This window comes from Ursus maritimus, unplaced genomic scaffold (assembly GCF_017311325.1).
Source record: "Ursus maritimus isolate PB19 unplaced genomic scaffold, ASM1731132v1 scaffold_19, whole genome shotgun sequence".
NCBI classification, from domain to species: Eukaryota; Metazoa; Chordata; class Mammalia; order Carnivora; family Ursidae; genus Ursus; species Ursus maritimus.
The window spans coordinates 24,244,741-24,266,701 of record NW_024424341.1 but is presented as its reverse complement, the minus strand read 5'-3'; the positions used below and the strand labels follow the sequence as shown (position 1 = coordinate 24,266,701).

Below are 21,961 nucleotides of genomic sequence, written 5' to 3'. Positions count from 1 at the left end.
TTGTAGGGGGCGGGGAGGGGGGAGTTAGTTTCAGGCAGGGGAGAGATGGGAAGCTGTGGGGGGAGGAGAGAAGTGGAGAAATGAAGGAAGGGAGAAGAAAAAGAAGGGAAATGAAAACTCTGTCCCCTGAGGCAGAAGACACCTCTTAATTAGGCTTTAAAAAAAAAATCACTTCTTTGTAGAGGTTTAGGAACCTGTAACCAAAAGAAAGTATTAATGAAATGAATTTCACATCCTTTACTTCATGGTGAGTGAAGAAAAATTAAGGAAGGAGACATCTACATCCTAGATATAGAAGTACTTATTTAAAATCTTTGTAAGAAATAAATCTGAGGGACCAGGACTTTCTTTCTGGAACTGAAATCAGGTTGGACTATAGCTCTGTGAAAATCTATGTAGATGGCCTTGAAATTTTTCCCAAAGCTTTTCCTTGCCTGATCTGCTGAAGTATAGCACTGTGACTGGAAACACTCTATAAACTACTCTCTACTTAATGGAGACTGTCCTTTGGGTACAACAGATGTGAGAAAAACAGCTTTGAATACACTGCCTTTAGCCACTGTTTATAACAGGCAGGGGCCAAACTACATCTGGAAACTTCTAAATTATACAGAATTCAGTGAGTTGAAAGGGCTTCTTTTTCTGTATTTTTTTTTTTACAAAAAGTCCAAGGCTCAAAAGATTTATCTGAGACAGCTCTAATTCATTATTTGGCCTATACAAGGTAGATAGTGCTTTCCACAGAAGAGAATTAAAGTTCCCCAAGTTTTCAAATAAAAAGATGGGCACATCATTTGGCAAAAAGTCTGGTGCTTGGCTACCTGGGTTACTTCAAATGCAAATTCCCAAGTCCCACCTCCGAAGATTATGAATCAATAGTAGTGGAAGCCCAGGAAATAGGCATTTCAGAAACATGCCCAGGGATTCCAACACAGGTGGTCCAATCTGAAAACAGCACTCTCCATTCCAAAGAATGGTCCTCACCACATACTGAACTACCAAGCAAGAAAAACAGCATCAAGAAGCAATTTGTAGACTTTTAGACAATTATAATTCCAAAAATATTTTCTATCGTTTTAGTAAAGGTACTCTCATGATTGTTGGATACAAGTGGGTTATGGCTCGCAGATACGTGTAGCTCTTGTACAAATGGGAATATCCATTGAACTAAATGTTTACTTTAACAGAGACCAATGTTTTCCAAACACGTTCATTATACTCAGCAAGGCCACGTGAAGCTCAAACTTTACCTTCATTGCATGTGCTAGGAGGGGGAAGACAGACCAACGAACAGTGCTCTGGAAGCATTTAGAAGAATCATTTCATCCCCCTTCATAAACAATTCAACAATTCAGAATAGCAGAGTGTAGCAAGAGGGAAGAGTTCATTTCCACAAACACTCCAGATTGCACAGCAACAGATGGCAGATACTGTCAAGCAATCTCTTGAGTTGAAAGAATTCTTGTGTCTAGGCCAACTTTAAGTGCTGTATCAAACATGTTCAGTAATTCCAGCTCATGAGGAAAGGGAAGCAAGAAGCTGGAAGGGGGAAAAGTTATTACCACGATGTTCTGGTAGCAACTAAACTGCTGTCCCTTTAAGTGAAAAGGTAACCTGATCGCTCTTTGAAGGAGGAAGTCAAGAAAAAGCCTGAAGTAATAAAGGAAATGAACAGCCCTGCTTGTGGGAAGCTAAAAGGCTTTCATATTTTCTGCCTGCTATGTTATGCAGTGCACATTAAGGTTTTCAAATATTTAATCTTTTGCTTTTGCTGTATCACTGAGTAAATGAAATTGGTATAGGCCTATTTGGGCCTATATGATAAAAGGATTAAATCTGGGTAACAGGGACAGAAAGGTCCATTCCGGTCAATTACTTCAATCTGTAGCTCCTCAGACTTTTAAGTGAAAATCAATTTTCCAATTATTTTTCCAACACAGAATTATTATCACCTGTATTATTTAATGTAAGAATAAGAAATACTTTTCTACAACTGAACCGATAAACTAATTTCTTTCAAAACCATACAGGGCACGGCTTTAGAATTTCTTTCTTTTTTTTTTTTTTTAAAGCAAATAGAAGCATGAACAAAATATTTCCTACTGTTCAAGACTCAGCTATTCTTTATTCCTGAGATGGCACTCAGTCCAAATTCCTAAAAAACAGGATTTTTGCTTGGGGGAAAAATAAATACTTCTCTTATTAAGATAATTTTTAAAAAACCAATTCTATTTGAGTAAACAGAAACATAAACAATTGAAACACACAAGAGAAACAGATGACTTCTTCTTACCTTGCTACCACTTTCAGGTTTAAGGTCATTCTGTTAAAAAAGGGAAACAAATAATATTTTAAATCATTTCCAAATGAATTCTCACTCTGGGCACGACATGCTTGTTTCTAACCTTAGACCATGACACTACATTGTGGTAGTATTCTCTGAGAGACATCAAGGTCTGTAGAAGGGTAGATGCTCCCCAGCCCCAACCCTGAGCCTATCGGGGCCCCTTGTTAGAATGCCCAGTTACCACCTTTAGCAAGGAATTTCCAAGAACCACCAAACCATTGTTTTAGGTAGAGATGAAACTGCATTACAAAAATCAATTTAAAAAAATTCCAAAATCATTTCCCTGAACTTTTAAATTAACTACAGGTGTTGCTTTACATAAAAGAAGCTGTACCTCAGCACAGCAGGCAAAATGATTTGGGAGAATACGTATGTATGTAGCCTGCTGGCTGGGTTGAATGAATTTCCGTTTTAATCATTCGTTCCCCTCCCTGTGTCTGTGGCTGGGAGCAGCTTCGTCTCTATAAGCACTCCTGGCTCAGCTCCTTCTTACCGGATGCACATCACCAATATAGTACTGCTTTAGCATTTCTCTGGCATCAGAGGAGTGGCCTACATCTTCAAAGCTTTCACTTGCATCTGCACCAGCTTGTTCCAGCAGAACCTCTTCTCCCCCAGGATGCTACAAAGAAAAGATATTTGCTGAACATAGGGCCCTCTGAAAAAAAAACTAACCTAAGTTACTTTTCCCTCTTCGGCTCCTCTTTTTTTTCTTCTTCCTTAATGGGAGTCATGGGATGAATCGACACTGTCTGCCACCTGACGGGATGCAATGGTAAGAGCACAACATAACTGGTGATATTCACACCAAAAATATATAATATTGGCATAACTACGAAGAAATCTAGGACAATAGCAAATTGAGAAAGATTCCACAAAAGGACCGGCCTGTGATCGCCAAAAACATCAAGGTCACAAAAGCTACGGAAAGCCTGTGGAACAGTTCCAGACTGAAGGAGGCTAGCAAGGCAGGACAACTGGGAACAACGTGTGCTCCTGGCTTGACTCTTTTTGCCGACATTACCGAGACGGCTGCAGAAAGCTGAATGGAGACTCTGGTCAAGGAGTAGATGGAATTCTTTATTCTTGCAACTTTTCTGTAAGTTTGAAATGGTTTCAAAATAAAAAGTTAATAAGTGGTACCAAAATAACTGCCTCTATACCTAGGAAGTAGATTCTGTCTGGAACTGACAAGCTATACTACCTTGGAAAAGTTACTAAGAAACTGAGAGGTCTTTGCTTTCTTGTTTATAAAATGGAGATAACAGGAGTACCTATCTTAACTACTATTGTATCAAATGAGATAAAGATATGAAATACTTTGTACTCAGAAAGAGAAAGGTATAGTTTATATGCTGTGCTACCAACTGTGACTTTAAAAAGCAGATACATATATGTATCTCTCTGAAATCTCTCTGAAAACAATGAAAAGAACCTGGGAGCCGGGAGAAAAGATAAAAGGAAGATTTTTCACTGTAGACCCTTTTGAAATTGTTTTACCAAGTAAAGTACCACCTATTGAGAAAATGAATATTTAAAAATTACATTTAGCACAGTCTGACTTAAATACTCAATCAATATTTACTTACAATGAGCAAATTTAGAATTTATATTATATGACATATCTAAATTTATATCTTTTAAATATCAAGTGATGCTTTTAAGTAGTTTTTATTATAACAACATTTTAGGCAGGAATAATAATATCCTCCTTATTTGAAACAGATTTTATCTCTTTATTGGGGGGGGCAACTGGGGAAAGGGGCAGAGGGGAAGGAGAGGGAAAGTGACAGAGCATCTGAAGCAGACTCCTTGCTAAGCCCAATGCAGGACTTGATCTCAAAAACCCAGAGATCATGACCTGAGCCAAAACCAAGAGTCAGAAGCTTAACGGACTGAGCCGCCCAGGCATCCTTTTTCTTTTTTCTTTTTTTTAAAGATCTTATTTGTTTATTTGTCAGAGAGTGAGAACAAGCAGGGAGAGCAGCAGGCAGAGGGAGAAGCAGACTTCCCGCTGAGCAAGGAGCCCCATGTGGGACTTGATCCCAGGACCCTGAGATCAGGACATGAACTGAAGGCAGGTGCCCAACCAAGCCACCCATGTGCCCCCCAATGTGCTCTATATACCTCAACTACGGAAGATAGTTCTTCCTTATGATATATCCCAACTATTATGTTGCCTTTCAGAGCAAAAGGATAACGAAATCTCTTAGCATCTTGAGATATTTCAGGAAATGGCTGAATTTATGACTTCCTGCACGGCTCTATCTACAGCTACAGTGTATTTTCATTTTCACCAATCTCTCACCAATTATAAACAAATAAGAAAGTGTAACAGTTGGGGTGCCTGGGTGGCTTAGTCAGTTAAGCCCCAAATCTTAACTTTGGCTATGGTGGTGATCTCAGGGGTGGTGAGATCGAGCTCCGTGTCGGTCCCGTGCTGGGTATGGAGCCTGCTTTAGATTCTCTCTCCCTCTCTGTCTGCCCCTTCCCCCACCACCACTTGCATGTGCACACGCACACGCACTTTCTCTCTTAAAAAAAAAAAAAAAGTGCCACACTTAATCAATTATATACATAATATATATCCACTGTTTTTACTGTATATTCAATCATTTCAATCATTATGCTACATCAAAAACTAACGATGTACTGCATGGTGACTAACATAACATGATAAAAAAAAGAAAAATCATTATGCTACAATTTTTATTGAGTACTTATTTGATAGAGTAGGCAGTGATAAATAAATTTTTCATATTTTTATAAAAAAGAATTCATATGGTATACCCCGTTTTATAGCCTGATTTTTTTCCACTGAGGCAAGGACGGATGGAGTGGTCAAAAACACCCTAGGTTTAGTACCTCTCGTTTCAATATGTGGTCTTAATACAGATGGTTTAGAACAAGCAAAAGATTTCAGGGAACCTTGGTGACTTTTAGAACTCTACAAACTTCAGATACTATTTAAAATCAAATGGCAGGGGCACCTTGGGAGGCTCAGTCGGTTGAGCATCCAACTTTTTCGGCTCAGATCATGGTCTCAGGGTCTTGAGTTCGAGCCCTGTGTGAACACGGAGTCTGCTTGAGATTCTCTCCTTCTGTCTCCACACCCCCTGCACTCTCTCTCGAATAAATAAATTTTAAAAAATACTAAAGTAAAACAAAAGAAAATAAAATGGCAGTCCAGCCAAATGCAGTGCACCAGGCCTGAGGCCACAGCACAGCCAGGGCCAGTGCTGGGCCAAGGTAATGCCCAGGCTGAGGGCCTGGCCTGTGACCCTCACTAGGTGGGCTCTCAATAAAGAAAGATGGTGGGGGGGCGCCTGGCTGGCTCAGTGGACAGAGCATGTAACTCTGCAACAGAAGCTCCACGTTGGGTGTGGAGATTACATAAAAATAAAATCTTTAGGGGTGCCTGGACAGCTCAGTCAGTTACGTGTCTGACTTTTGACTTCAGCTCAGGTCATGGTCTCAGGGCTGTGAGATTGAGCCCTGAGACTGGCGCCATGCTGGGCGTGGAGCCTGCTTAAGATTCTCTCTCCCTCTCCCTCTGTCCCTCCATACCTCAATCTCTCTAAAAAAAATAAATTAAAACTTAAAAAAAAAAAAAAAAAGATGGCAGGAGCTGCAGCTTGACTCCAATGTGAGCCTCTGGGTGGTCCTGCCCATGTTCATCATCAGCCTCTCTGCTCTCTGTGGGCATGCTCCCCCACCATGTGTCCATCCTGCTGCAGAGTGATAAGAAACTCACCCAGGAGCAAGTACTTGACAGCTGAAGTCCTAATACAAAGCACAGTCCTCAGGGAAAATGGAAATAATATTCCCAAACAGTCCTTCTTGACATGAAAATATTACTTCCAACAACCCAAAGGATGGATTTTTCAGAAAAATTAAAGGGAAAACAGTACTACCTTCTCTTATGACTGATTCCAATATGCTCATAGACATGGTGAAAGAAAATGTAACAAACATCTTCCCAATTATTCTTACTAGTGAATGGATAAACATGACATGCTCAGGCTTTGTTAGAACAAAAGTCCTATTTCCAATGACCCTGTTTTAAGCCTATGCTATAGCAAGGAATTCAACTACTCACATTAGCTGCATCCTAGGTAAATGCTACATCCTGGTACTTCTATGTATTTAGGATACAGAGCATTTATTCTTATTCCGGGCCAAAATAAAGCCAATGACCAGTCAAGAATAATCCAGGCAGAGGCACCTGGGTGGCTCAGTCAGTTTGAGTGTCTGCCTTCGGCTCAGGTCATGATCCAAGGGTCCTGGGATCAAGCCCCTCATCAGGCTCTCAATCTCCCTTCTCCCTCTCCCTCTGCTGCTCCCCCTGCTTGTGCTCTCTCTGTGTTAAGTAAATAAATAATATCTAAAAAAAAAAAAAAGAACAATCCAGGCAAAGATGACTGGAGCAGCCATGGCCATGCCCACAGACAGCAACAAAGCTTTCAAGGCAAAGTGCAAAGTTCTGGAGCTAACAGACCGCCAGTGGGCACGTGATGATGTCAAAGAGCAGCTCATGGCCAAAGATCTCCACTTTGAAGGCATGTTCAAAAAAGAATTGTAGACCTCTATTTATTGAAGCAAGGATTAGCTCTTTGGGGAACAAAGAGAGTAGCCCTTAACCTTGTAAGCTGTTTGAGCTAGGGCGCCTCAGAATAAAAAGGAGAACACATGAGCCTGTGGACGTGCAACAAGGTTCATTCTTGTCTGAGCCAGGTTCCCCTTTATGTTTGAAACTAGAGGAAATGATTGTGTTCAGGGTGACTTACAGGGAAAGAACTATTTTTAAAAGGTTTAAAAATTCCCTTTGGTGACAACAGAAATGAAAGGCAGAGAAAGGGGAAACTCAAGCTAGTGATAATATATAAAAATTTAGCAAAAATTCAATCTTTGGAAGAAGCATTACCAATTATAATAATTATCATGCACAATCAGCCTGACATCTAAACCACAGTAAACTCCTGTTTTCTTGGGATTCAAATACCCTGAATTTTTACATCTAATTTATATGCTAGTATTTTAATAACTTCCTTTACAAAAGTAATTTTTATTAATGAAAATTTACCATGTATAAGCAAAACAAATATCCCTGTATTGCTCGTTTTGAGCCTACAGAATGACATAAAGAGCAAATGTATCAAAACTTTATTCAAATAAATTATTTTTCAGAGTGAATACGCAAAGCCAGGATAGACTTAACAAACCTTCTATGTCTCTTAAAACTGTCCAGGGAGATTGGTGACCCTGAGACACTGCGGGATTCTCCAGTGCCTTAAGGAATGATCACCTATAGGTTAAATAATGGGATATTTTTCATGTGCAGTTCAGAATACATCAAATCAGCTGGAAAAAGTCAATGGCTCTGTACTGTACTATGGTGACTCAACTGAACTAAAGACCCAGTTATTCTGGATAAGAGTTTACATATCATTATAAAAAGGTAGAGGGCAAGTGCTGGCAGATACATAGAGAAAAGTTGCCCAGGAATAAATGTCTGGATTAAATGCCCAAAGGAAGTGGCAAGGTGCCATTTCTGTATCAAGAGGTAAATGTAATTTGCATGTTGAGTACTGTAATCAAAAGTGAATGACTCTTGACTCTACAAAGTAAACCAACTTGCTTTCTCTTCAAAAGGCAAATCAGTTTGATAGAAGTAAAACTGGGAGGTCAGAATAAGATCTGTGGATCCAATTAATGTCAATATCCTGCTCATGGTATTGTACTACAGTTTTTTTTTTTTTTAAAGACTACTTTTTTGAGGGGCGCCTGGGTGGCACAGTGGTTAAGCGTCTGCCTTCGGCTCAGGGCGTGATCCCGGCATTATGGGATCGAGCCCCACATCAGGCTCCTCCGCTGTGAGCCTGCTTCTTCCTCTCCCACTCCCCCTGCTTGTGTTCCCTCTCTCGCTGGCTGTCTCTATCTCTGTCGAATAAATAAATAAAATCTTTAAAAAAAAAAAAAAAGACTACTTTTTTGAGAGAGAGAGAGACTGTGAGTACACACAAGTCAGGGAGGGAGGGGCACAGGAAGAGGAAGAAGCAGACTCCCTGCCGAGCAGGGAGCCCAAGGAGGGGCTCAATCCCAGGACCCTGGGATCATGACCAGAGCCGAAGGTAGACGCTTAAATAACTGAGCCACCCAGGCACCCCTGTACTACAGTTTCACAGAATGTTACCATTGGGGGAAATGGGTAAAAGATACAAGTGATCTATTATTTTTTACAAGTACATATGAATCTACAATTATTTAAATAAAATTTTCAATTAAAAAATCAAATTGAATTCCCTAAGCATATACCCAAAAGAAATGTGTATAGATATATGAACTTAGATACACACACAAATGATCACAGCAGCATTATTTATTACCACGCTAAACTTGAAAACCCAACGCCTGGGCTACCTGGGTGGCACAGTCCGTTAAGTGCTGGACTCTTGACTTCAGCTCAGACATGTCTCAGGGTCGTGAGATGGAGCCCTCCACTGGGCTCTGTGCTCAGTGGGGAGTCTCCTTGAGAATCTCTCTGTCCCTCTCCCTCTGCCCCTCGCCCTGCTAACACACACACACACACACACTCTCTCTCTCTCTCAAATAAAGTCTTAAAAAAAGAGAAAAAAAAAGAAAACCCAATGGCCATAAGCAGAGTATGAATAAATCACAATATAATCCTACAGTAGAATACTAAACAGTAATGAAAAAGAACAAACCACTGTAATATCCACAACACAAAAGAATATATACGGCAAACAAAAGACACTAGATATAAAACAATATAAACTGTGACACTCTAGGGGCACCTGGGGGGCTCAGTCAGTAAAGCATCTGCCTTCAGCTCAGGTCATGATCTCAGGGTCCTGGCATCGAGCCCCCTGTCGAGCTCAAGTATGCTTCTCCCTCTGCCTCTGGCCCTCACTACCACTCGTGCTCTCTCTCCCACTTGCTCTCTGATAAATAAAAAAAATCTTAAAAAACAAAAGAAAACAAAAACCTGTGACTGTCTCATTTGTAAAAAGTTCAAAAATAAAACAAATCCACAGGATTAAAGTCAATAGAGCAGGTACCTCCAGAGATGAAGAAGAAAGCAGTGATCAGGATTCTCTCACTGCTGGTGGGAATGCAAGCTGGTGCAGCCGCTCTGGAAAACAGTATGGGGATTCCTCAAAAAGTTGAAAATAGGCGTGCCTGGGTGGTTCAGTCTGTTAAGCATCTGCCTTCAGCTCAGGTCATGATCCCAGGGTTCTGGGATTGAGCCCCACATCAGGATGCCTGCTCAGTAGGGAGTCTGCTTCTCCCTCTGCCTGCCAATCCCCCTGCTTGTACTCTGTCAAATAAATAAATAAAATCTTAAAAAAGAAAACAAAACTAAAATGAGTCTCCTGTAGACAGCATATTGTTGGATCCTGTATTTTTATCCATTCTGTCAACCTCTGTCTTTTGATTTAGGAATTTAATCCATTTAGGGGCTCCTGGATGGCTCAGTTGGGGTGAAACTGTGACTCTTGGTTTTGCCCCGTGTTGATCTCTGAGCGCAGATGGGAGTCTGCTTGAGATTCTCTCCCTCCCTCACCCTATGCCCCTCCCCCTACTCACGCACTTGCATGTATGTGTGCTCTCTCTCTCTCAAATTAATAATCTTTTTTTAAAAAAGGAATTTAATCCATTTACATTTAAAGTAATTACTGATGAGGAGAAACTTAACTCTCTCAAAACTAAAAACTTTTGTACATCAAAAAACATTATCAAGAAAGTGAAATGACAAGCAACAGAATGGGAGCAAATAGTTGCAAATCAAATGTCTAATAAAGGATTGATATCCAGAATATATAAAGAAATCCAATTTATAAGCAAAAGACAAACAATTCAATTGAAAAATGGGCAAACAACTCGATTAGATATTTCTCCAAATATGATACACAGAGGACCAGTAAGTACATGAACATCATTAGTCATTAGGGAAATGCAAATCAAACCACAATGAGATACCACTGGACACCTGGCTAGGATGGCTTTAAGTGAAAAAAGAGTAAGTGTTGGAGACAGTGTGGGAAAACTGCAACACTCATTCACTGCTGGTGGAAATGTAAAATGCTGCTGCGGAAAATGGTTGAGTTCCACAAAAAGCACAGAATAGCTGTATGACTGAGCAATTCCACTCCTTGGTATATACCCAAATGAACCAAAAACAAGCACTCCGACAGATACTTGTTTACTGCAGTATTGTTCACAAATAGCCAAAGATGGAAACAATCCAAGTGTCCATTGATGAATGGCTGAATGGACAAACAAAATGCAGTATATATACATATAATGGAATATTATTCAGCCTTAAAAGGAAGGAAATTCTGACACATGCTACAACATGGATGAACCTTAAAGACATTATACTAAGTGAAACAAGCTAGATACAAAAGGGCAAATATCAAATTATTCAATTTATATGTGATACCTAGAATAGTCAAATTCATAAGACAGAAAATCCAACAGTGATTACCAGGGGCTGGGAGGAGGGGCAATGGAGTTATCATTTAACGGGTAGAGTTTCACTTTGGGGTGACAAAAGTGTTCTGGAGATAAATGGTGGTGAGAGTTACACAATGATGTGAATGTACTTAATGCCACTGAACTGTACAATATGGTTAAAATAATCAATTTTATATTATGCATATTTTACCACAATAAAAAAATTTTTTAAAGATTTTATTATTTATTTGACAGAGATAGAGACAGCCAGCGAGAGAGGGAACACAAGCAGGGGGAGTGGGAGAGGAAGAAGCAGGCTCCCAGCGGAGGAGCCCGATGTGGGACTCGATCCCGGAACGCCGGGATCACGCCCTGAGCCGAAGGCAGACGCTTAACAACTGCACTACCCAGGCGCCCCCACAATAAAATTTTTAAAAACCAAAACATTATATCAAGTGAAAGAAGCCAGACACCAAAGGACAAATATTGTATGTTTCCATCTACTTGAGGTACCTAGAATTAAGCAATTCTGGAGACAAAACAGATTAGAAGTTATCAGAGGAAGAGTGATGAGGAGGTAGTTATTGCCTAGTGGTTACAGAGTTCTGCTTGAGGTGATGAAAAAGTTTTAGAAACAGATTAACAGTGTTGGTTGGTTGTACAACAATATAAATGAAATTAATGCCACTGAATTGTACAACTGATTAAATGGCATATTCTGTTACATATATTTTACCACAATAAAAAATAATAAAACTAAAAAATAATAAAACTAAAATAATAAAAATAGGTATACGTATAATTAATATTAGCCAAAAACTTACTTTTATCTGAATCAGAGCAAAATAAAACAAATGGGACCATAAGAGTTTCAGGGGTTAACCTGAATAATCCAGGTTGGGGGCCTACACTATTCAAATCTACTGGAAAATCATAAATTTCTCCCTACTTTTATTCAGTAAATCTAATATAAGGCAGTGCATATTTCCCACTTTTTCTAGGACTTGCTTTGCTTTTAAATCTCATGTGAATTTACCAAAAACTTATTTTGATTTGGATAGCCTTTGTGTTTTAAGACTAATGGACCTTGTCCCAGCTTTTATTATGTAAGCAGTTACACAATGTTAACAAAGAAAATGTTTTAAATAAACGACACTGCAACCAAGATCATAAACTTTCAAAAGCGATGAACAATGATTGTGATCCATTCATTTCTCTCTCAGTCCGGCAATAATCAAGTAAAATACTTCAAAGATACAAAGGAAAATTTTGTAATTTTGTAATGTGAAGGATTTCAGTCAGTTCATCTGTCCAAAGCATATGTGGTAGGGAGGAAGACTTGCGGCTCTTCCTTAAGTTCAATAACTAAATATTGAAAAGAAGACAGAAAATGTATGTTTTAATACAGAAAAAAGAGAGGACAAATTAGTAACCGAAAATATACTTCCAGATTACTAATTCTATGCAAAGGATAGGGGTCAGATGGCAGAAGAGAATGTGAAGAATGACAGGGAATAACAATCTTTTTTTTTTTTTTTTTAAGATTTTATTTATTTATTTGAGAGAGAGCAAGGAGAGAGAAAGAGCCCACACAAGCAGCGGGAGCAGCAGGCAGAGGGAGAAGCAGGCTCCCCATCAAGCAAGGAGCCCGATGCAGGACTCGATCCCAGGACCCTGGGATCATGACCTGAGCTGAAAGTAGACACTTAAATATGGTTAAAATAATCAATTTTGTTATGCATATTTTACCACAATAAAATTTTTAAAAACCAAAACATTATGTTAAGTGAAAGGAGCCAGATACCAAAGGACAAATATTGTATGTTTCCATCTACTTAACCGACTGAGCCACCCAGGCATCCCAGGGAATAAAAATCTTGATGGGAAAAAATTACACAAATTTTCTGTGAGTGGAAATCCCATAATGATGTAAAAAAATGTAACAATAGGGATATGCTAAAGACCACCAGGCTTAGAAAATAAAATCTAGAAACATTAAGATTTGGGAAGCTGCAAAATTAAGCTGGGTGATGAAAACAAGAACCTCTAGTTAAACAGATGGGCAGAATATCTCATCAAAATGAGATATGGAGATTGAAATTCTAGCGAGGACAAAACTCACATTCTGAAAAACAATCTGACAGGGCAGAGAAAGGTGACAGACCTGAGTGGTGAACAGGAGGAAATGGTGCAGGTCCACAGGCATTCACTGGCATTTGCAGGTACTCATTTGCATTTGGATTACTAAGAGCCGAGTAAAGTAGAGGTGTTAGGAGTTTAGGAGGCAAACTTGATGGCTGCCAGAAAAGGTGTAACCTTGGCAGTCACCACTGTCCAGGGATCAAATCTCAGGTCTGCGGATCCAAACATAATTTATCCCTAGCAGATTAAATCCCACTGCTATAGATTTTCACAATTCCTTAGGTACCTTCATAGTATTCATTTATGACAACTGCCATTATTTATTTGATGTCTTTGCCTGCTAGACTCTAAGCTCTGTAAGAACAGCAACCGTGGTTGTTTTTTTCATGGCTGTATTCTAGAACACAGCATACCTGGAAGATAGCGAGACCTAAAGAGAGCTCACTCTGCCCTCCTTCCCTCCTGTTTGCGCTCGCAGGCTCTATTGCGCGCGCTGGTGTATACGCCACACACATGCCCACATGCAGAACAAATAAATGAAAGTCAATTGTTCATGAGAGCATCTCACCTGGACAGTACTGGAGGTTAAATTTTGCCTCGTTTTATTTCTAGCTTTCCCTAGGACTAACCACTTGCAACTACTCAAGGAAAGAAAGTATTCTTGGGGTATCTGGGTGGCTCAGTCGGTTAACCATCTGCCTCCAGCTCAGCTCACGATCCTGGGACTCTGAGATTTATTTAGCCCAGCATCGGTTCCCTGCTCACCAGAGCCTGCTTCTCCCTCTCTCTCTGCCTACTGCTTCCCCTGCTCATGCTGGCGCTCTTTCTAATAAATAAATTTTTAAAAAATATTTTATTTATTTATTTGACAGAGACAGCCAGCGAGAGAGGGAACACAAGCAGGGGGAGTGGGAGAGGAAGAAGCAGGCTCCTAGCAGAGCCTGATGTGGGGCTCGATTCCAGAACGCCAGGATCATGCCCTGAGCCGAAGGCAGACGCTTAACGACTGCGCCACCCAGGTGCCCCCCTAATAAATTAATCTTAAAGAGAAGAAGAAGAAGAAGGAGGAGGAGGAGGAGGAGGAGGAGGAAGAAAGTATTCCTACAGATTTGTTAATTTAACAGGCTAGATGACTATCAAATTACACTTTCTTTTCACCAGCCTTGGAGAAATCCAGTAAGAATTGTTATCGGTCAGGCTCTGAAGCTTTCAGGGGTGCCGTCGGTACCCTGACATTAGAGCCTGTGTTCTGTCTTTCTTGCATGACAATTACTTGTGCACAGATTTCATTCTCCCTCACAAGTCCAAGACATCATCTAATTCACCTTTACATCTTCAGAGCACCTGCCACTTAAGCACTCAAAAGATGCTGCAGGGAACAAGTAAATTTTATTATTAATAAAAATAACCTCAATCACTCAATGGCCCCTAACACTTACTGAGCTCTTTATGCCAGGGACCACAAGACTTTATATGCATTATCTGTATTAATTGTCATAACAACTAGGTACAATTATCTCTATTTTACAGATGAGAAAGTGCCTTTACAGAGCTATTTGCCCAAGGTTATACAACTATTAAGTGGTAAAGTGGTAAACTGAACCAGACATTTAGACCCCAAAGCCAGCACCCAGACATTAGAATTATATTTCATCTATACAAGGAATCAAACTTTCTTTAAGAATCAGTACTAAGTGGGGCTCCTGTGGGGCTCAGTCAGTTAGGTGGCCAACTCATGATTTTGGCTCAGGTCCCGATCTCGAGTAGTGGGAGCCCCACCTCAGGCTCCTGGCTCAGCGCAGAATCGGCTTGTGATTCTGTCTCCCTCTGCCCCTCCCCCCACTCATGTGCACTCTCTCCCTAAATATCTTTTTTTAAATCTTTTTTTTTTTTAAAGATTTTATTTATTTGACAGAGAGAGAGAGACAGCCAGCGAGAGAGGGAACACAAGCAGGGGGAGTGGGAGAGGGAGAGGCACGCTCCCAGTGGAGCAGGGAGCCCGATGCAGGGATCGATCCCAAGAACCTGGGATCGTGACCTGAGCCGAAGGCAGATGCTTAATGACTGAGCCACCCAGGCGCCCCTTAAAATCTTTTTTTAAAAAGATTTTTATTTATTTGTTTGAGAGAGAGAGATTGAGATGTGAACAAGTGGAAGGAGGGGCAGAGGGAGAAGCAGACTCTCTGCGGAGCAGGGAGCCCAACATGGGACTTGATCCCAGGACTCTGGGATCATTACCTGAGCAGAAGGCAAACACTTAACCAAACGAACCACCCAGGCGCCCAGTATATAAAATCTTAAAAAAAAAAAAAAATTAAGAAAATGAAAAGGCAAAATACACACTGGGAGAAAAAAGTCAAAATACATATAAGGCTGACCCTTAAACAATGCAGGGGTTGGGCTGCCACTGAACCCCATCCTCTACACACAGCTGAAAATCTGTATATAATTTTGGACTCCCCAAATACTTAATTACTATTAGCCTCCTGTTTACCAGAAGCCTTACCAATAAAATGGTTAACACATATTTTATACGTTATATGTATTATACACTGTGTTCTTACAATAAAGTAAGCTAGAGACAAGAAATTGTTATTAAGAAGATCATGGGGTGCCTGACCGGCTCAGTTGGTAGAGCATGTGACTCTTGATCTCAGAGTCAGCAGTTCAAACCCCACACTGGGCATGGAGCCCACTTAAAAAAAAAAGTAAGAAGATCATAAGGAAGAGCAAATACTATGTTGAAAAAAATCCATGTGTAAATGGACCTGTGCAGTTCAAACCTGCTATTCAAGGGTCAACTGTATCTGAAAGGACTTGCATCTTAGAATGTATGAAGAATGTTTTCAAGTCAGTAAGAAAGCAATTCAATTATAAATGGCCAAGACAGAACACTTAACAAAAACCCATAAAATTGCCAATCATGCCATGATGATACTCAGTATCTAAGTTAAAACCATAATTTATATACCAGCACATAGCCACTATTAGGGTTAAAAGTACAATGACAGATACTGTGTGTCAAGGAGGGTGTGGAGAAACTGGAAAACCATATACTGCTGGTGGAAGTATAAACTGATATAGACACTTTGAGAAAAGGCCTGAGATTGCTTAAAAAGTTAAAAAAAGTATGACCCAGAAATCTCACTCCTAGGTATTTAACCAAGAGGAATGAAAACATATGTCCACACAAAAATTTGTATGTGAATGTTCACAGCAGTTTTATTCATAATGGCCAAAAAATGGAAACAACACAAATGTCGATCAATAGGCGAACAGATAAATTTCAGTTCAATCATACAGTGAAATAAATACACGAAATTAAAATAAAAGAAAATAAATAAAAAGCAATAGGAAAAAACTGCTGATACATAGGGAGAAAACAAAGATGAGTCTCAGATATGTGAAGCCAAAGACACTAGATACAAAAAGTGATACCATTATTCTATAGTGTTAGAAATAGGGGCACCTGGGTGGCCCAGTCAGTTGAGCATCTGACTCTTGATTTCAGCTCAGGTCATGATCTCAGAGTCACGGGATCAATCCCCGCAAAGGTCTCCCTGCTCATCAAGGAGTCTGCCTGAGATTCTCTCCCTCTCCTTCTGCACTGCCCAAAAATAACTAAATAAATCTTAAAAAGAAAAGGGGTGGGTTGTCAGAAGTTAAAAGAGAAATTACAGGTAAAGCACTCAGAGTAATAAGCACCCAGTAAATATTATTTGTACTACTAAACCAAATCAATGAACAGATACTATAATTCAATTAAGGTATACTATGATTGGGGTGCCTGGCTGGCTCAGTCAGAGGAACCTACAACTCTTGATCTCAGAGCCATGAGTTCGAGCCCCACATTGTGTGATTACTAAGAAAAAATAAATAAACTTAAAAAAAAAAGAATACTCTGGGGGCGCCTGGGTGGCACAGCGGTTAAGCGTCTGCCTTCGGCTCAGGGCATGATCCCGGCGTTGTGGGATAGAGCCCCACATCAGGCTCCTCCACTGTGGGCCTGCTTCTTCCTCTCCCACTCCCCCTGCTTGTGTTCCCTCTCGCTGGCTGTCTCTATCTCTGTCGAATAAATAAATAAAATCTTAAAAAAAAAAAAAAAGAATACTCTGATTCTATTTCCATATTTATCTGTACACATTTGTATATATTGTATATACATGAAAGATGTGGAAAGATTCAAACAAATCCTTGGGATAGAAAGAGTTTTACTTTCTTCCATTCTGCATCGCTTTTCCCTCCAACCTATTCTCGACTTCTAGGCCAAAGTAATCTACTGGAAAAGCAAAGTGTTTTAATGTCACTGCCATCTTAAAAGGCTTTAATGGTTTTCCAATGCATTTAGGATCAAATCCATACTACCTACTCCGCCTTCCCTGGCCTGGCTCCCACCAAGCTCTCTGGCCATTCTTGACCAACTTCACTGGCTAGACCACAGCCACAGCTGCTTTCAGTCCCACTGACGGGCCAAACTCTTGCTTGACTCTGCAAATGCCATCAGAATGCGCTTTTCTCTAGTATTCCTGAAGCTAGTTCCCTCTCCTCAGCTCAACTGAAAGTCATCTCACAGAAGCTTTCCAGATCACTCTTACTAAAGTAGATCTGGGACGCCTGGCTGGCTCAGTTGGTAGAGCATGTGACTCCCGATCTCAGGGTTGTGATCAAGCCCCACACTGGGGGTAGAATTTACGTAATTAAAAAAAAAAAAATTAAACCCTCATTTTTCTTTCTCAACTCCTATTTGTTTCCTTCACAGAAAGCACCATCACTGAACGTTTTTCTGCTTTTGTTTTCTATTGCCTTCCCTCAAAGAGTAGCTTCAAGAGGACAGGACCATGTTTTTATATGCCAGCAGGGCCTAGGACCACAGCACCTGCTAACACCTAAGAAATACCTGTTGAATGCTATCCCATCTGTGAAGCAAGCCCAATAGTAATATTCCCACTTATGTCCATTGTCACTAAAAAATACCTAGAAAACTTTAAAATATCACAATGTGTTATTTTAAGTTATTCTCTTCAGAAATGGTTATTTATACATAAGATAATGGCTTCCAAACTTCTCTCACCTGTGATACACAGTTAAGAAAATCAGAATATTAACTGAAACAAAGGTTCACAAAATCATACTTACCCTTGCTAAGGGAGATGTACTTTGATATTTTCCAGTCCGTGTCGTAAGATAGTATAACCATTTTTAAGTGTTTTTTCTAAACTACTCTAAGTGGAAAGACAATGACGTGTACTCCTGCAAGGTTTTGGTTTTTCATCATGATTTCAATAAATTAAACCAATACCACTAATTCAAAAATGCAAAATTAATATTAGGGGAAAGGTAATTCAATTACATTACCAATTCAAAATTATCACATTCAAACTCCAGAATAACATCATAACCATATTCATTAAAAAAAAAAAAGAAGAAGCAACTGGCACAGGATCTTCCAATTAGGAACCCCTTTCTAAGGAGGAACCCCAAAGTGATTTAAGATTGTAAAGATAAGAATGAGAACCAGCGTAGATCTTCCCATTTCATCTAATAGCAATTCTATTCCTCCTGACCTACAGGCCAAAAACCTTGGTGTCATTTTTGACTTCTCTCACTCCTCAAACCCAATGCATCATTAAATCCTATTGGCCCTACCATCAAAACCCATCCGGGGGTGCTTGGGTGGCGCAGGGACGAACTCTTGGTTTCGGCTCAGGTCTTGATTTCAGGGTTGCGAGATCAAATCCCACATCGCGCTCTGCTTCAGACACTCTTGCCCTCTCTGCTGCCCCCTACTCCACCCCCCACCCAAATAAATAAATCTAAAAACAAAACAAAAAACAAAAAACATCCCACACATCCAAAATCTGATAGTACTCACCACCCCTGACTGCCACCAGCCCGGTCCAAGCCACTGCCACCTCTTGCCCAAATTACTACAACAGCCTCCTAACTGGGCTTATCAATTCTCCCTTTGCCCTCCTCCAGTCTCTTCTACACCATGCAGTCAGAGCGGTACTATTAAACCATTAAGTCACACCATGACACTCCCCTGCTCCAGTGAGGGTTCCTAGCCTACACAAAGTCAAAGTCCTCCCTAAAACCTGCAGTGCTATACCTGATCTGCCCTCACGTGATCATGCTCACCTCATCTACTACTATCCAGCCATTATGGCCTCCCTCACTTGTCCTCAAAAAAACCAGACGTACTCCCACCTCAGAGCCTTTGAACTTGCTCCCTCTGCCAGGAATGCTCTTCCTGCAGATATCCACATGGCTAGCTCCCTTAATTTCCTTCTGGCCTTTTATTCTAGTCATCTTCCTAATAAAACCAACTCTGGCCATCATACCTAAAATTTCAAACCCTTACCCTTACACCCTCATCCCATCTACGTCTATAGTCCTCTTCTGTGCTCTATTTTTCTTCTTAGAACCTACCACTACCTAACATAGCATATATTATAGTTATTTACTCTGCTTACTGTCCCAATAGACTAATCTCCATGAAAGCATAAATACAGCATATTCACTGCTGTACCCTAAGCGAGGTGAACAGCATCTGACTAATAATAGACACTTGTTAAATATTTGAATGAGCAAGTGAATGAATGAATAGGCTTGGAATGAACAAGAGAATAAGAACAGAGATGATAGAAGAGCTAACTGCAGGTAAAGAGCTGTGGCTCAAGTTTCATGAGAAACTCTGGCACACCTGTGATGCCTCTGGCTTTACCAACATGTGTGAACTGAGTTAGCAACCACTACTCAAGATTGAAATAAGGTCCACTACAAGCACTGAGTGTTCCTTCCAAGTTCATTATGCATTCTAAATCAATCAAGAAGAAATTCGGGGGAAATGAAACTACAAGTGAAAAACATTATTGCCTACCATTATGAACTATGCTTTAACAGCCTATAACCCACAACTTAGGCATATACCAAAGGACCAAGCTAAGGCTAGATTTCTGAAGTAATGCTATGTACACAAGAGAAATCAAGGGATCTATCTAAACCAGATTCTGCCACTCATTCGTACAATCAAAATCTCTGTGAACCTGTTTCTCATCCTGTTAACATAAGGATCACTACATCCAAGTCACTCTCAACTAGTTATTCAAGGATGAAATAATGGGAAGGTACTTTTAAAGTACCTTTTAAAAGCATAAAAGGCCATACCTCATTCAAATACAAGTTACTAAATTCTAAGATGTTAACTTACTGGCCATTAGGAAGATTTATTAAAAACAATGTCCTTTTGGTAAGCTTTACATTTCAAAACTTTTTATAGACTTATAAATCAGAATGTAGAAAAAATATTTTGCTACGATATTTGATTCACAGAAAGAACTAACAGAAATTAAGTTTTTGCCAGTTACAATAAGGTTATATTGCTCAGGAATTTCCAAGGAATTCACCACAAGATTTTATTACTCAAAATGATACACACCAAAAATATATATGCCAATATGTGTATGTACATAAATACCTCAAAGCCTCAGGGACTGGTGTGGGGGGACTGTCAAGGGGCAAGAGGGAACTTTTTAGGGTGATGGGGAAATGCTCTGTCTTAAATGGGAGTGAGATTACATGGATGAATACATTTGTCTAAACTCATCAAACTGTACATTTTAAATGGGCACAATTTTTGTATGTAAAGTACACCTCAATAAATCCGTTTAGACAAAAGTCTGTTTCCTTAAATTAAAAAAAAAAAAATCACTCAGTTGCACCACGGTATTACTTGCCTAATGAGATCTAATGCAACAGGTTTGAAGATTTAACAAAGAGGATGAGTCAATGACCAGAAAAAAATCATGACCTTCTGGCCTCAAGGTCAACTCAAATTAATAGAAAATAAAGGCAACATAATCAGGGGGTAAAAAAAAAAGTCCTCAGTTTCTTCTCAAGAAAACCAGAAATGAATTACTTCAAAGGGCGCAGTGGAAAGAGCACAGGTTCAGAACCCTTCAAACCTAGATTGGAATGGTTATAGGCTGTTAAGCGTGTGACCTTGAGAGTCCTGAATCCCTGAGGCTCAGTTTCCCTTTCTGTGAAATGGGGATAATGATGGCTTAAGAGTTTGGCCTAGCGTACAGTTAAGTACCCAATATATGATATGCAATACATGACATTATTGAAGACTCCGGAATTTAGTGCTGGTTAGAAATGCATGCAGAACTGAAGCCCCTCAGTTTCCGTCTAGGGGAGTTGTGGTCCCTTTCATACGCCTTACTGCCCTCAGCCAGGCTTCATTTCCCTCCTACACACACCCTGCAACTTTTCCGGTCCGGACCACCCCTCACCCGTGCAGCTCCCAGGGGCCGCCCACCTCCCGGGCCCCACCTCGTTAAGGAAACGAGTGATATCGTAGACTCGCCCGTGGATCACCAGCCATATCTCCTTCATGGAGTTGCGCTTCGCCACCTCCTCCAATCGATAATAGGTGACGGAGGTCTCGACCCCTTGCCCTTTCCCATCACAGTCGCTTGCTTCCACAGTCGCCATTGGGCCTGAAACAGCTCTTCTCCACGACTCTCCGGGTTTCCGAGGTTAACTTCCTCGAGGTAGACCTGGGGCTCAGCCCTCTCCGGCTTCCGTAACTAGGGCCCCTAAGGCCGTCGGAGGGTTCCTGGCAACAGCCAATCACGCTTCCAGATAGTGCCTGGTTCGTTTTTCTTTTCACCAATGAAACAACGGATTCAGTTTCAAGTCCCGCCCACCTCTCGCCCAGTCCTTGGAGCGTAGGTCTGGTTCGAGGTCCAACTAACCAATCAGGATCGTCTCTCCCTCCAATCTCGCCAACCAGGTACCGTGATTTTGGAAAGTTCTCTGATGGAGACGGGTTGACAGGTGTTACGCAAGAGAGGTTATCGCTTCACTCGGTGTAGCGGCCTGCGGAGTCCTGGAAGAGGGGGCCGAGTCTCCATTTTCCCGTTTCCCTTCCCTTCCTTTCGCCATGACTTCTCCACGCGAAGCTTTTTTCCCCCCACCGCCTGTGCGGCC

The 21,961-nt window shown here is 40.6% G+C and overlaps 1 protein-coding gene and 1 pseudogene across 1 annotated transcript in view; one reads left to right on the top strand and one right to left on the bottom strand.

Moving 5' to 3' along the window:
* The window catches only part of LOC103673613 (cytochrome b5 type B), a 36,257-nt gene extending 14,682 nt beyond the window's left edge, over positions 1–21,575 (bottom strand). Inside the window, exons 1-3 of the mRNA XM_008702407.2 lie at positions 21,302–21,575; positions 2,841–2,969; positions 2,294–2,323 (exon numbers count right to left, since the gene is read on the bottom strand). Coding sequence (XP_008700629.1) covers positions 2,294–2,323; positions 2,841–2,969; positions 21,302–21,463 — 321 coding nt within the window. The 5' untranslated portion in view covers positions 21,464–21,575. The remainder of the gene's footprint in view (positions 1–2,293; positions 2,324–2,840; positions 2,970–21,301) is intronic.
* Positions 5,600–6,929, top strand: LOC121103379 (annotated as a pseudogene).
* Positions 21,576–21,961: the final 386 nt, after the last annotated feature.